At 42.6% G+C, this 15,420-nt stretch overlaps 1 protein-coding gene across 6 annotated transcripts in view; it reads right to left on the bottom strand.

Annotated features, from left to right (window-relative positions):
- Positions 1-15,420, bottom strand: part of Sptan1 (spectrin alpha, non-erythrocytic 1) — a 66,510-nt gene that overhangs the window by 25,277 nt on the left and 25,813 nt on the right. For 3 of the 6 annotated variants that reach the window (XM_051185052.1, XM_051185054.1, XM_051185055.1), the window contains exons 12-28: positions 14,860-14,970; positions 14,127-14,204; positions 13,839-13,994; positions 13,455-13,659; positions 12,793-12,974; positions 12,242-12,485; positions 11,977-12,099; positions 11,565-11,782; positions 10,013-10,105; positions 9,117-9,251; positions 7,633-7,781; positions 6,548-6,607; positions 5,284-5,482; positions 3,610-3,714; positions 3,294-3,317; positions 2,387-2,422; positions 280-327 (exon numbers count right to left, since the gene is read on the bottom strand). In XM_051185052.1, coding sequence (XP_051041009.1) covers positions 280-327; positions 2,387-2,422; positions 3,294-3,317; positions 3,610-3,714; positions 5,284-5,482; positions 6,548-6,607; positions 7,633-7,781; positions 9,117-9,251; positions 10,013-10,105; positions 11,565-11,782; positions 11,977-12,099; positions 12,242-12,485; positions 12,793-12,974; positions 13,455-13,659; positions 13,839-13,994; positions 14,127-14,204; positions 14,860-14,970 — 2,166 coding nt within the window. The remainder of the gene's footprint in view (positions 1-279; positions 328-2,386; positions 2,423-3,293; positions 3,318-3,609; positions 3,715-5,283; positions 5,483-6,547; positions 6,608-7,632; positions 7,782-9,116; positions 9,252-10,012; positions 10,106-11,564; positions 11,783-11,976; positions 12,100-12,241; positions 12,486-12,792; positions 12,975-13,454; positions 13,660-13,838; positions 13,995-14,126; positions 14,205-14,859; positions 14,971-15,420) is intronic. The other 3 variants (XM_051185053.1, XM_051185056.1, XM_051185057.1) reach the window with 1 other exon arrangement.

Genomic DNA, 15,420 nt, shown 5'->3' with positions numbered 1-15,420 from the left:
AGCAGAGGCAGGTGGATATGCCTGGTCTACAGAGTGATTTCCAGGACAGTCAGGGCTACACAGAGAAACCTGTCTCAAGAAACCAAAACAACAACAACAATAACAAAAAATCCTGATCAAACTATTGCATGACCCTTGGCATTTGATGAGGATGGTTGAGCGTGTTTCTGAGACCTATGGAAGTGGGCTGGGTCACAGCATGCCCTCTACTGTAGTCAAGAGGAGGACAACAGTGAAGAAAAGCAAGGATAAGCAGGATAACTGGTCACCACTTCTTACCTTGATGGAATTGAAGGTGGCCACTGTGTGGACCATCAGTCGAGCAGACTGTGAGAGGAGAGCATAGGGAAACCAGTCAAGAGACTTTCCACTCAGAGACCGATCTGCTAGTGCCATTAAGTAAGTCCCAACACTCAAACTAACATTACCCTACACAGGCACTGACAACATTTGAAGCAGGGGCATTAATAAAACTCCAGCTACTATCATGGTATAAGAAAACACCAACTATCTAAGTGGCGTTGGCTTCAGGGTGAGGCATACCCAAGCAAAGAGTGAAACCTTTGGACAGCTGCTAAAGGAAGGGCAGCTTAGAATTATGTTCTTTATATGTGTTCTTTATTGTCCACACCAAAGAATCCTTCAGAAAACAGTTCTGTGATTATTTCATTATTAGTAAGGTGTAAATATCACTCATTCCACAGCTAAAGTGGTTACTAGGTTGTGGTTTCTAACAGTGTCCTGAAGAAAAGCGGACAGCACTGCTTAAGGAAAATAGAAGCAAGCCAATGAATTAGCTACAATGCAGACACTTGTAAACAAAATGTTTTATCCCACCCAGTTATAAATAAAACAAAAAAAACTCCTCTTGGTTCAAAATCTTTGAAGTATGACAAAAGGGGGGCAGGGCTCAGCTCTAATGCAAGGAAGGGAAGCTATCAAATGTTCCCATGAACCCCAGATGACATATGGGTGTGAAACAGGGTCCAGAAGGCTTCCCCTCACTATCCTCCTTAGAAATAGGAGACAATTGCCGGGCATTAGTGGTGCACGCCTTTAACCCCAACACTCGGGAGGCAGAGGCAGGTGGATCTCTTTGAGTTCAAGGCCAGCCTGATATACAGATCAGCACAAGCTCCAAAGCAAATACAGAGAAACCGAGTCTCGAAAAAAAAAAAAAAAAAAAAAAGGAAAAAAAAGAAAAGAATGATATCTAGATCTGTGCCAGTAAGATGGTTCAGCAAGTAAGGCAGTTGCCAACTTGATGACCTTTCAAGCCCCAGGATCTACATAGCACAAAAGAACCAATTCCTGTAAGCTGTCCTCTCACCTCACACACATATGCACAAAAGAAACAAGTGTAATTCTAAAAACTTCTTTTCAACTAGGCATTGTGGTGCATAGCTTTAATTTCAGGCAATGGTCGGCGGGTCTCTGTGAGTTCAAGGCCAGCCCAGTCGATACAGGGACTTTCAGATCAGATTTATTGTGAGTTCTAGAAAGGAAGTTAAATCCATTAAATTTAGCTATGAGTAATAGTAATAATGGGACACGGAGAACTGAATCAAACGAGAAAAAGTCCCAAACATTTTTTATTCTTTGTTTGAGACAGGGTTTTCTGTGTAACAGTCCTGGAACTCACTCTATAGACCATGCTGGCCTGTGTCTGCCTCCCAAGTGCTGGGATTAAAGGGGTGTGCCACCACCATCTGGCACCTTTTTTTATTTTTTAAAACAAGTTAATAATATGAGGGAAACTCAGCCTGGGCTGAGACAAGCTAGACAAGAAGTCCGAACAGCACAAGGGTGAGCACAGAAGGCTGATAATAGAAGTCCTTTTCTGCTAGATTTCTAAGCTGTCTCCCATGTCCTGAGAATGTACTTTTATGTAACATAGAAGTCTACCTGTTACTTGTTTGTAGCTTAAGCAATGTATTACAGGAGCTGAGACAGAATAGAACTTCCTATAAAACTAAAATGTGTGTAGCTTGTGGTGTGATTTTAGTTGGAAGCACAGTGTGAACTACAGATCTGTTCACTCAGATAACAGACAGGAGACACACTATCACTCCCATTCTCAGTCCTAGAAGCAGTCTTAACATCCTGCCATCCTGTCAGGTAACACTGATAATGGATGATTTCCCCACATGAGGTTTACTCGGGGTCAAGATGGTTCACTCTTACTGGGCATTCTGTTTCTGTGTATTAGCCTACCCAGTTCCACATACAATAGAATACAGCTACTAAAGTTAGGAGGAGGCCACACCAACCAAGGGAAAGTTCACAACAAGCTGGACACCAAGATAAAGGCACACAAGAAAAAAGGTAAGATGCTGCAAGTTCCTGAAAAACACTTGGATCTAGTAATGTGCAAAGGAGTCCTTACCTTCCATGGGGAGGCTGTCTTGGAATCAGCTTCATCCTAGTCAAAGGAAAAGGAGTTAGGCAGCATGTCATAAGAACCTTCCCAGTCAGCAACTAAGGAATCCCAAATTTATCTTACTGCTATGGAACTCAAAGCAACCAAACTAAGGCTGGCAGACAGGAATCATCGAACACTAAAATAATCCTCCTTCCCCTTTTTAGATTTGTGTGCATAATGTTTGGCTGCATGTATGTACATGCACCACCTGCATGCTTGGTGACCAGGGTGTTCAGAAGAGGGCATCAGATTCCTTGGAAATGAAGTTAAGGATGGCTGTGAGCTACCCATCATGTGGGTGCTGGAACTGAATTCAGATTCTCTGCAAGAGCAACAACTGCTTGTAACAGATTAACTGCTGAACCAACTCTATAGTTCCCTATTGATTTTTTTTCTTCCCCAAATACAGTAAGAGATGAAAAGAAGGAAGAAATTCAATATAATGTCCATCTTTTCTTTATGCTATACTAATAGAATTCTTTGAGAAAAAAAATAAAAAAAACCCCCATAAACAATAAGGAAATATTAGGGGAAATTTTTAGAACGATAAAGAAAAATCAAACATATTTTGGTCAAGCAGGTGGTAAGTTCCTGGAAGCCAGCATTAGGGAGGCTGAGGCAGAAGGATTGTGAATTTGTAGCTAGTCTAAGCTATATAATGAACTCCATGTCAACCTGGGCTACACTAACTACACAGCAACACTAATAACAAAACCCCTTTACTTCTGTTCTGGAGAATGGCATACATCATGGATGCCTAGACTTTTTTTTCACATTCTTACACAACAGAAGGTCTCTGTTCTTGCCTTTACATTCTTCACAATCTAAATCCTTGCCAAGTTTGAATTCTACATGGAACCCTGTGACTTACCCTGGGCATCATGCCATACACCTCCTACAAGGACAGAGGGAAATCAGGGTTAATACAGAGAAAAACATGCTTTGAAATGCCAGAAATGTAGGTGGAAAGAAGAGTCACAGAAACCAGATTGGAAATCTAGTTCATTGGCTTGCAAAACTCCAAATCAAATGCTAAACATTTATCTATTTAAGGAACTTAAGAGGTGAAGCCAATGGCACCACTGACATTAAACTTCCACAGCTCTTCATGGGTGTACGGAGAGCACAGTATGAAGTGTGAAAATGTGGCCTTAGAAAGAACCCTGGTCCAAGGTTAATGCACCCACCTGCTGCTGCACAGCCTGTACTTCCTCTGCCATCAGACCTTCAGATTCCAGGTCTTCAGCTACTTTGTTAATGTCCTTCAGTCGAGACTCATTGGCTTTCAGATCCTATAAAGTAAAAGTCACAATAATTAAATACACTATAGCAAGTCAGGGGAGAGGGGTGCACTTTAAGTCCTAGCATGGGAAAAACACAGAAGCTACAGAAAGTAAATTCTAAGACACACAGACTGTACAAATCCATATGATCTTCACTCTAGTAATCTGTGGTCAGACCCACAGATTTGTTTTAAACTTTATTTGTTTTGTTTTGTGTGTGGGGGGGTGAGTGTGCCATAGTACATGAGGTTAGAGGACAGTTTGTGCAAGTCAGTTATCTCCAGCCACCAAGTGGGTCCTGGAGATTGAACTCAGAATAATCTCAGGCTTGGTGGCAAATGCCTTAACCTGATAAGCCATCTCATGTCCTGAGAACTAACCCTATAACTCCCCCCCATTTTTTTTTTTTTTTTAGAAATAAGGTTTTTCTGTGTAATAGCCCAAGCAGTCCTAGAACTTGGTTTGTAGACCAGGCTGGCCTCAAACTCCAGAGATCCATCTGCCTCTGCCTCCTCAGTGCTGGGATAAAGGTGTGCACCACTATGGCCCATTGAAAAGACACACGCATGCATGCACTCGGCCAGAGAGCTGGCTCAGAGGTTGAGAGCGCTGGCTGCTCTTCCAGAGGTCCTGAGTTTAAGTCCCAGCACCCATATGAGAGTTCACATCTATCTAGAATGAGATCTGATGCCCTCTTCTGGTGTTCAGGCAAATATGTAGACAGGTCACTTGTATATATAAATACATAATAAATAAATTTTATATATACACACACACATATATATATAAAATTTATTTATTATGTATTTATATATGTAAAAGCCAGGCAGTAGTGGCACATGCCTTTAATCACAGAACTCGGGAGGCAGAGGCCAGCCTGGTCTACAAAGAGAGTTGATCCAGGACAATGTCTAAAACTACACAGAAAAACCCTGTCTCAAAAAACCCAAAAAACAAAACAAAATGCCAAGTATTTTTTTTTTTTAAACTTTACTCACTTATTGTATGTGAACTGGTATTTTTTATATAATATATATATATATATATATCTGTGTACTACATGAATTATAGACAGTTCTAAGCGAACATGTGGGTGAGGGAAATGAAGTCTTGGTCCTCTGTAACAGCAGTCCTTAAAAAAATTTTTCAAATTGGGGCTGGAGAGATGGCTCAGAGGTTAAGAGCACTGGCTGCTCTTCCAGAGGCCCTGAGTTCAAGTCCCAGCAACCACATGGCAGCTCACGTCTATCTAGAATGAGATCTGGTGCCCTCTACTGGCATACAGGCACACATGCAGGCAGAAACACTACATAATAAATGAATCTTAATTTTTTTCCAAAGTATTAATTTTATGTGTATTTTGCATTCATATGTGTTTATGTACCAAGTTTGTGCCTGGTACCTGTGGAGGAAGTAAACTGGATGTATAAATAGATGGTTGTGAGTGAGACACTATGTGGATGCTGGGAGTGGAACTTAGCTCCTCTGAGTGGCCTTAACTGCTGAGCTATGCCTGCCTCCATCCCCAAGAACTAGGTATTTACACAACTTTGTAGCCATGTTGCAAGCTTTTCATACCTTCTGGAAGTCATCAAACTTTTTCTGCAGCACCTCAACCTGCTCCAAGTCTGCGCCAACCTCTTCACTCGTTAGAGCAGCTTCCTTCTCATTGATCCACTGCTGTAGCTCGTTTGCTTCCCGGAACAACATGAACTTCTTACAACTTTTCTCCAACATGCCTTTCCGCTTCTCACCCAGTTCCAGCAGAGACTGGTATCTGACAGAAGTCAAGAGAGTGACAAAAATGGGCAACAACTCAAAGATTCTAACACAGGACAACCACTAGGCATCTGAGTGTGATCCGAGGCATGAGTTTGTAATGATGATGCCTAGCAACAAAAGATCAACAAAGGATCAGAACACACAAAGATGAGGAGACTAAGCATCCAAACTACAGCTTCAGGATAAGCTCACAGTACACTGGTCATAACTAGATGGGGCACTCATCTGCAGGCCAACTTTGCAATTTATATGACCACAGAACTCTGAAACCAAGCACTAAGCACAAAAACAAAAGGTTCATGCAAATGCATTGGAGAGATGAAATGAAGCTACATAAAGATGAAACTACATAATGTATGTAAGGGATTTTCTTGGTTTCTATAATTCTGAGCAGCCCCTAAGTGGGGTAAGATATACACTTTAACACAGTCCAATATAGGATGTTCCATCTCTGGCCAGTAGGACATTTCCATAGTGATCTGTGTATTTTGAGCAAGTTACTCAAAGAACATCAGGTAGCATGTAGAGTACGTGTACAACTTCATCCTTTGCAAGACCCAGGAAGAATCGAAGAATTTTCTAACCAGTGAGAATTAAGATACAAAAAAGCTGAGCTGCCACTATCATTAGAGACACAAGCAAACCTAAGAAATGAAATTCAAAGTTAAAGAAAAATCTGAAAATCACCACTAAGCTTCCCCAAAAAGTACCAAGTCACCAGAAATCCAAGCCCTTCAATCTCTCAGCAGCACTTCATGTCCGCCTCCCTGAAGAATACGACAAAACTGGCTGCAGGTTTACAGAGGACAGAGACTGCTCTGCTCTTTCACAAAACTAGAGTGAACCAACACCATTCCAAACACAAGCAGACAGAAGCAACCGAGGAGAGTAGTTCCACCAAGAGCTCTCCCTTAGCCAGTAAAGCTGTGCTATAGATGTGACAGGTCCCCTGCACCACCTTTTTCTGAATGGACAGAGCTCTGGAGAAAAGCGGCAGAGGGAGAATGGACAGGTGTAGCAGTGGACATGGGGGGCTCAGCGAGGCTCTCAGCCTACTCACAGTTCTTCCACCTGTTTCATACGCAGAGATACACTGCCGGCCTCCTTAGTTATGCGTGTCCTGCACAGAGGGGGTACAGCAAAAGCATGCACACATTAGTGAGATTAATCCACGGGAATGAAAAGCAGCAGATCCGACTGGTGCCATGATGGCAGATGCTTGAAGTGGGAAAAACTTAGGAATCATTCAAAAGCTCTTAGAAGCAGCCCAGGCCATGAATAAAATCACAGTGGAGAAACAGTAGGAAAATTAAATGAGAGGATTAATTTACCTTCATGTTCCTGACAAGTCTGCTACACTTAAGGTTAAGGCAGTGTTCCCTGTACTGCAAACACTTAACTACACAGAGCAAGGCCAGGGGACAAAACAGACTTGAAGGACAATGCAATTCTAATAACCAGTTCAGCTACACTATCTCCATCAACATTTGTGCTTTTTAATGACCCAGGCCTGTGATAAGAACACAAACCCAAGTGTCTCCTTGTCTTTGCAGTAACAGTGGAAGAATCTATAAGTGGACAAATGGTTCTTGTCATTTCAAGATCATTAAGGTCAGAAAAGGTCTAAGTCCTACTGGGCTTAGAAATATACTTTCTTGGTATTTCTCAGGTGTCCAAAGCTGTTGATTTCATTAGCAGACTAAGGTATGCACTATAGGAAGACATGTAGTACAATATGGGGCTCATCTATATAATGAGAAAACCAGTTTAAAAAATAAATTTCATCCTCTGAATACAAAGCTATGGAAGAGAGAGCAGTTCTTTAGGCAACTGTCCAAAGGGAGGGAGAGTCAAGGTATAAGATATCTGAAAATCCAACCCAAAAGGAATCTTGTCTATAAGACAAAGGCTAACACTGTATCAAGTAGTAAAATGTGATTGAGGAAAAGCAGTTCAGAAGCACAGAAAAAAACAACTGAGATTAAGGTATTAGTCAAGAATTTGGGCTCTAAGAGGGAGGTTTGTGGGTTAGGAGACTTGAGGGAAACAGAAAGAGTTGAAGGCTTATGAGACTCTATTTGGCTTGAAGATTGGATTAAGCCCTGAGTGCTGTCTAGCCTGTGCCTTGTGTGGGTGAACCCTTACTGGTTGTCAATTTGGCCCTGCCGCAGTGCAATGCTACCCTGCTCTTCCAGCAGGTTCTCCCGTGAGGCTGACTGGGCGGGGTCCAGCTTCTTCACATACGCAGCTGGCACAAAACCCTGACGATCATTCACTTCCACTTTCCACCAATCCTAAGAGAGAGAAAAAGAGGAATGAAAACATTCTTTTCCCAAGAAAGACAGAGCTCACCCTGGCCAATTTTTTTTTTCATTGTGTGCCTTTGTGTGTATATTACAAGTGTGTGTTCACATGTATGACCAAGGAGACCAGAAGAGTGTGTCAGATTTTCTTGGAGCCGGAGTTACAGGGTATTGTGAGCCTTTTGACACAAGTGCTGGGAACTGAACTCCTCTGGAAGAGGAGCAAGTACAGCTAACTGCTGATCCAACTCTCCAGCCCTTAATACACTGGCCTATTTGCATACATGTGTAGCAGACACACACAAAACAGCTCTATTACTTCAAGAGGCCTGTGACAGATTAAAGTCATTCTACACCACCATAGGTTAGAGATGCAGTTAGCCATGGAGAACAGCCTTCCCTTGTGCAGTTAGTTTAATAAAACTGTGCTGTCCAAAACTGCAGGCACTAGCAACACAGACCTATTTAGCTTTTTGTACACTGGAGCCAAACTCAAAAACTTCAGTTATACTAACTATAATTCAAATGTCTGCCATGTGTGCTTAGATACTACCAAGGGCACAACAGACACATTTTCAAAGTATGGCAGGGCAACACTGTTCTTGTACAAACTAGGTGGACCAGAGAGTTGGATTTCAGTTAATAACATAGTAACAATAGGTTTCCTTAATCACTTAGGATGGGATCAAATAAGACCCCTAGCAATGGGCAGAACAGTTTTTTGACCTTAACTAAGATGGGAGGCAGGACCCTTCATGACCAGTCAAGTATTATGTAGAGGAACACATTCCTCCCTTCAAGGACAGTGTCATTATCAGCATGTGCTGAGGAAGAAAGGCTGATACATTGGGCAATATTTAACTTGAAGATAAAGTGTATAAGACACATTACAGCTGCCTCCGGCTATCTGCTAATCTTGAGCTACAACTGTATAGTCTAGATGTGTAACCAAAAGAAAAAAGCTCAGTGGTATACAGTGCCTCTAGGAGGTTTGGTGTTCCACGGCCAGCACCATGAACAACCACTACCAATACTTTGTTATGAAGCAAGCAAATCGAGGGTCACAAGGCATAGTGTTTACCCAGACACACTTGATTGTAGTCATAAGGACACTGCAGGTGACTCTTGGCACTGCCTGCACACGTCAGACTCAGGAAGACTGATCTTAGTACTTCCCTAGTCATATGTGGCTCTGGATAAATGACAAGTGACTGGGAGTTTTGATGAAGTAACCCTCTTCTCTCTTCCCATTCTACTCAAGGATATCTAGCAGAGAGCATAATCCGTGGTGCTGATGTACCCAACCCTGGTCACCCTGTGTCTTGCCTTGTTGGTGCTGTTGAGCAAGGTGAGGATATCCCCTTTCTTCATGGTGACCTCACGAGGGCTCTTTTCCTGATAGTCATAGAGAGCCAAGACCAGCTCCTTCCCAGTCTCATCATCCATAGGGGCCACTTGTTGCTAATGATCCAAAGGAAAAATGATTAAATGACACTCATAAAATGTCATCCAAGCACACAACAGTCTAACTTCAACAGGTATATTAAATACACTTATAAGAGTTCTCTTCTCATTTTTTTGTTTTGTTTTTTAAAAACAGGCTCTCTCTCTATGTTTTAGTAGTTGGAACTATAAAGACCAGGCTGGCTTGGAACTCATCCTGGAGAGCTGTCTTTGCCTCCTAAGTGCTGGGATTAAAGGTTTGTGCCACTATAGTCAGTTCCTTGAGAGTTTTTTACTGAAGCTACCAAAAAAGATTTAAGCTGTTGAGCATTAAAACAAATGTATGACTGAAAAATTCAGGTACGGTGGCTCATGCCTATAAATTGAGCACTTGAGAAGCCAAAAGGGAAGGATTAATTAGTTTGAGGCCTACTTAGACTACAATGTGAGACCCTAATATTATTGACACACCAAAATGGGGGGGTATGGAGGAGGGGAGAGTAACCAAACAAAAACTCTCCTCAATTAAATGTGCCCGACTATAGAACTTTATGGAGGAGAACGTTGCCCATGGGAGGTATGGTGGCATGTACCTTTATCACAGCAATCCAAGTAGAGGCAGGGGATTTACTCAACTTTGGGTACAGCCTGGTCTACATAGTGAGACCCCGTCACAAATGTACAAACCCAAACCAAAGAATATTGCCCATAGCTTTAAATGTCTGTCAATTTCCCTTTCCCCATCCTGGGCCCTTAGTACAAACAGCAGCACTACTTACCCGGCATGACTGGGCCTGCTCTCGCAAAGCCTGGATGCTGCTGCCATAGGCGCTGAGATCAGACATCAAAGCTTCATGCTTCTTGAGCAGAGCCTAAAACCATACATACAGAACCTTGTCTGTTGTCAGAGGCCCTTTGCCATATGACTGTTAGCTGTTCTGTACACTCCTAATTCTTTTATATTTTATGTATTTATTTTTAAATCTTTTTGAGATCATACACTAGTGTATCCATCTCTCTCCTTCTCCTCCTCTCTCCTTCAACTACTCTCAAATTCCCCTCCAAATTCATGACCTCCTTTTCTACAATTTCTATTCTCTCCCTTCCCCCCCCTCACTCACACACACACACACACACACACACACACACACACAAAATCAATAAGTATTAGACATACACACACACAAACTGTACTGAGTACATTTATTGTTGCACATACGTATGTGTCCAGGGCTGACCACTTGTGCCTGGATAACCTACAAGGAAGCTTGTCCCTGGAGGAAAACTGATTCTCCCTCTCTCAGCCACTGATCACTGATACAGCTTTTCATCTAGAAGTAGGACCTTGTGTAATTTTTCCCACTGATACTGGCTTATAGTTACTCTTTGTTTGTGTGTGCATATACTGTGGCACGTGCATAATAGTCAGAGGACAACTTACAGAAGTCAGTTCTTTGATTCCACCATACGGGCCTAGGTATTGAACTCAGGTCAAACAGGCTTAGCACAAGGGCCTTTACTCACTAAGCCATCTTGCCAGCCCATCTCTTTTTCCTCTTAATTTCAGAGGAGAAATATTGCTGAGTTACAATCTCCTCTTTCCCTGTGCTTTACCTAGTTACTGAGTATCTCAAATGCACAGACACACAAGGAACAGTTGTCTCACATACTTGAGAATTTCTATTTACAAGACTACTTTGTCACTCCCCACTAACACCATTTCCAGTATTTTTGGTTCTCCTATTCTAGAGGAAAATACTGTTCATGTGAAGGCTCCACTCAGCTAGGGAGGTTTTTGGTACTGGGAATGGAATCCACAACCGTGTACATGCTACACTGGCGCTTCACCACTGAGCAGTGGCCCCAGCTGTCTCATTCTGTGATTGACAAGATTGTCAAGAGGTAGGTCTGGAAACAATTGTCACAGATCTTTACAAATCAAACATGAGAGTTACAGTAAAACAACAGATGATTAGCAAAAAGGGTAAATGTGTGTTGGTGTATGTATTGAATGTTGCATGTACATGCATTGCTAAGTTCGCACAGGTGTCAGTGTTGACATGCTTGTATATGCTGGTCTGACTACGTATCTGCATACACATGGTGGAGTATTAATAAATGAGACTTATGAGACTTAACAGCTGAAGGTGGTGACAGGCAGTCTTTGATTCTGAACTTGTAAAATAAAAAGCAAAAACTGGTTATTAAAACACCTTTAAAAGCAGTTGCAGAATACTTTTCCTTTCCTATGACACCTTTTCTGCTACCTTGCTTTCTGCTCTAAGGCTGGGCTCATTTCCCAAGTACAAGTGATGCTCAGGTTTGAGCTACCTCAGCAGAGTCCTCATCCTTTCCATAGTCAGTACTGCCCACAATGGGCTCCTTCTCCCGCATCCAGGACTCAGCCTCATTGGCATCGGCAAAGTACTGCTGGGCCTGCAGCGAGTCCTCCAGATCTTGCCTCCGCTGGGAGGCTTTGGCCTTCAGTGCCTCCCATTTCTGGTTGAGCTCACTCAGTTTGGCTTTTACATCTTCTGCAGCAAAATGGCCTGGAGGGATGATGGTGAGAAATACAATTATATAACATCAAAACTCACAAGATGAGGCCTGGTGAAAGTCATATATGACAGAATGAGATGGGGACTCAGCCTTGGCGCTCATTGGCTACAGGTCCATGCACTAAACAAATAGTGGAAAGATGTAAGAACAAAACCAGGTTCAATCACTGACCACATTCACTCACCTTCTTCCACCATGGCGTTTCCCTTTTGTGTCACTGCTTTGATTCGGGGTTCATGACCAGCAATTTCTGCTTGTAAAGCTTGATGCTTCTTTAGCAGATTCTGGACTCCGATTAGATCTTTGCCTAAAAGCAAAACCCATTCTCTCATCAAGTGGCATTGAATCAACACTATGGGTTCCCATCAGTGCTGCAGTTCAGGGATCTAAACTTCATCTGACTCCCTCTCCTTTATGCTATGGTTCTGCCTAGGGCAGATAGGACTAACCTCTGTTAGTGGATGCAGCAATAGGCTCCTTTTCTCTAATCCAGGTTTCCTCATCCTCCACATCTCGGAAGAGCTGCTGCAGACGAAGAGAATCTGCCAACTTCTGTTTCCGAGCCACCATGGGTTCTTTGAGAGCCTCATAGCGGGCCACAAGGGCCTCTTGCTTCTTCTTAATGTTTTCAGCATCAAAATGGCCAGCATCTTGGAACTGGCGGGCCTGAATTGTGATGCCATCGATTCGATCCTGGGAACAAGATGGTAAGATTTGAAAACTACAGAGATTTGGGCTGCACATCTCCAGCCTATTACTTGGGGTGAGGATTCATCAGATACCAAGAAATGTTACCATGGTGTTTGTCATACTCTGAGGATATCTGTTCTGCCATGGCCTGCCCTCATTTTAGGCTCTCAGAGAGCCCTGAGGGAAAACACTTCAAGCATAGAGAGTTCTCTAAGACAGCCATATACTTCATCTTTCCCCCTAATAGTCTCTCTCATCTAGAAATGTTCATCACTCTCCCTTTCAGCACAGGTCCCATTCCCCATTCCACCTGGTGAGCAGCCACATCTGCCTCTAGCAGGGCATGCTTCTTCTGGAGGTTCTGGACATTGGTGAGGTCTTTGCCATAATCATCTGAAGCCAAGTGACCTTCAACTTCATACAGCCACAATTCGATGTCCTCAACATTGCGATTAAATTGTTGCTGCTGGTTGGCTTCACGGAGCTTTATTCCTGTTCATGGAAGTGGGTTAGATAATGTGACCCATTAATACTAATCATGATCCATGGTATCCTGGTGAAGGATGATAGTGAAAATCTTAGTCATTATCCAGTGTTACTAAACAGATGAAGGAAGCTCTCGAGTATGACCTCTGCTCTACATTCTACAGGCTGAACTGGAGGCTTTCTGGAAAGCATCTTCAATTCCATGGGATACTACTCCTGGCTCATAGCTCCTATGATTTTAAGTGAGGATGTTCAATTCATTCTCCTTAGTCTCACTAGCCAACCATCACTTTCAATCACACTTACCAAATAAAGTATTGAGAACCCAAGCCAAGGAATCCATATATAGCAAACAATCCTTAAAAACAAAACTATAAACCTACTTTTTATGGGTAGTATTAAGTCCTAGAATGCTGAGCCAAAGAGAAGTGTTTAGTTTCCCAAATGCTCCTATCATCAAACACTTTTTCATCTATTTTTTCCTACCTTTCAGTTCTGTGGCCTCTAGAAGTTTCTTCCACAAACTGATGACCTCATTCATACGAGCTGCTACTTCTTCTTTGGCATAGTGATTGACATCTATTAGCTTTTGCCCAGCTTTCTCTAGGGCATCAATACGGCTCTGGTTTGCTGAAAGCTCAGCCTCAAAAGCTTGATGCTTCTGGACTTTGCCTTGCAGGTTGGATGGATCCTGCCAACCAAAAAAAGAGGGTTCTGTCTTTAACTGGAGCATGAAGAATTACTTCATGCTTATAAAACTATCAGGATAGGTTAACTAGTGTGATTTGTGGATCCTCCCCTCCCTTTTTTGTAGCTACAAGGTTATTTAGCTTATACATGTACCACATGACAAAACAGATTGAACATTACTTTATAAGCTTCATCAGTGGCAGTTTTCATCTTCTCATTGACCCAACTCTTGAGCTCATCAGAGTCACGGAAGAACTGCTGCAGGTGGAAGGAATCGGCCAGCTGGGCCCGGCGGTGCATTGCTCGCTCATGGAGGGCATTTCGGCGGCTAAGGAGCTGAAAGACAGGGATCACGTGATTTTAGTTTATACACCTCAAAGTGTCCAGCTCAATTGAACTGCAACAAGTATCTCAGAAAGAGAACATGCACACTACAGAAAAGGAGCAAGACAAGAACAGGGAACTCACAGCATCTCGGCGAGTGGCCACATCTTCCATTGCGTAGTGGTTATTTTGAATTAGTTTAGTTGCAAACTCATCCAGTGCCTAGAAAGGAAAGCAAGAGTTGTCACTGAGCACTGTGCCCTAGCCTAGGCTATGGAGAAAACATCCCAATCCTAACAGTCAAGGTTTGCACTGAGACATGCACCTACCCCTGGGCCCAGGTGAGTGCTTATGCTCACCTGTAGCTCACGAGCTGCATGTGCCCTAGGATAGCTAAGAATTCAGTCTAACACAAAATCCTAAACATAAAATGTTATGAGATACTTTTTAAAAATTTAGTATCTGGTTCTCAAGAGTGAGCTCTACAGACACAGACGTCACTGTTGCAAAGTAGGCACACCTGGAGGATTCTGCTTGATACTAGGAAAGACTGCTCATTCCCCTCAAGTGTCCAGACATCAACTGCTGCATGAGCACCTCACACATGTCAAATGTAGGTAAACAGACCTCTGATCCTTTCTATTAAGGTGTTTTCTTTATGGGAAGAGCATATGCTGCCTTACTCTGATTTAGTGTCAGTCAAAGTTACATCTCAACTGGGAGGTTTCCATCAAGCAAGCGATTCTGCTCCATAAAGCTGTGTTACATGTACAAGAGTGAAGTCTTACATGTTTCTGGGAGTACTCTGCAGACAGCTCCCCAACCTCTCAGAAAGAGACTGTTTATTCTGTGGGCCACATGACAAGAAGGGTCTTACTGTGATTTTTTCTTCTTGGGCACTGAGGGATTTCTCAAAGTCCTCATGCTTCTTTAGAAGAGCTTCCACACTGTCTAAGGAGTCACCCAAATCTTCATTTAGCAGGAATGCCTGGAGAAAGGAAATCAAGTGTTTGGTATCATGGACTACTTTCATCTACAGCCCAAAAGCCAAAGCAAAATTTGACAAAACATAGACAGGAAATTTTCTATGGTGATCACTACTAGAAAGTCTATTCTTTATATATTCTCTTAAAAATCAACCAGAAGGGGGCTGGAGAGATGGCTCAGCAGTTAAGAGCACTCACTAGCTGCTCTTCCAGAGGACCTGGGTTCAATTCTCAGCACCCAAATATACAGCTCAACTGTCTAACTCTAGCTCAGAGATCAAGCACCCTCATATAGACATACATGGAGGCAAAATACCAATGCACATAAACAGGAACAAACAATGATCCTTGCCATATTCTACCAACCACTTTTCTAATTATTTCTTTTAAGGGAGAGAGGATATCGAGACAAGGTCTCACTATATAGTCCACATGTTCTTTAACTTTCTAAG

This window comes from Phodopus roborovskii, unplaced genomic scaffold (genome assembly GCF_943737965.1).
Source record: "Phodopus roborovskii unplaced genomic scaffold, PHOROB, whole genome shotgun sequence".
NCBI classification, from domain to species: Eukaryota; Metazoa; Chordata; class Mammalia; order Rodentia; family Cricetidae; genus Phodopus; species Phodopus roborovskii.
Note: the sequence above shows the minus strand (reverse complement) of the source record. Positions and strands in the feature narration are given on the sequence as shown.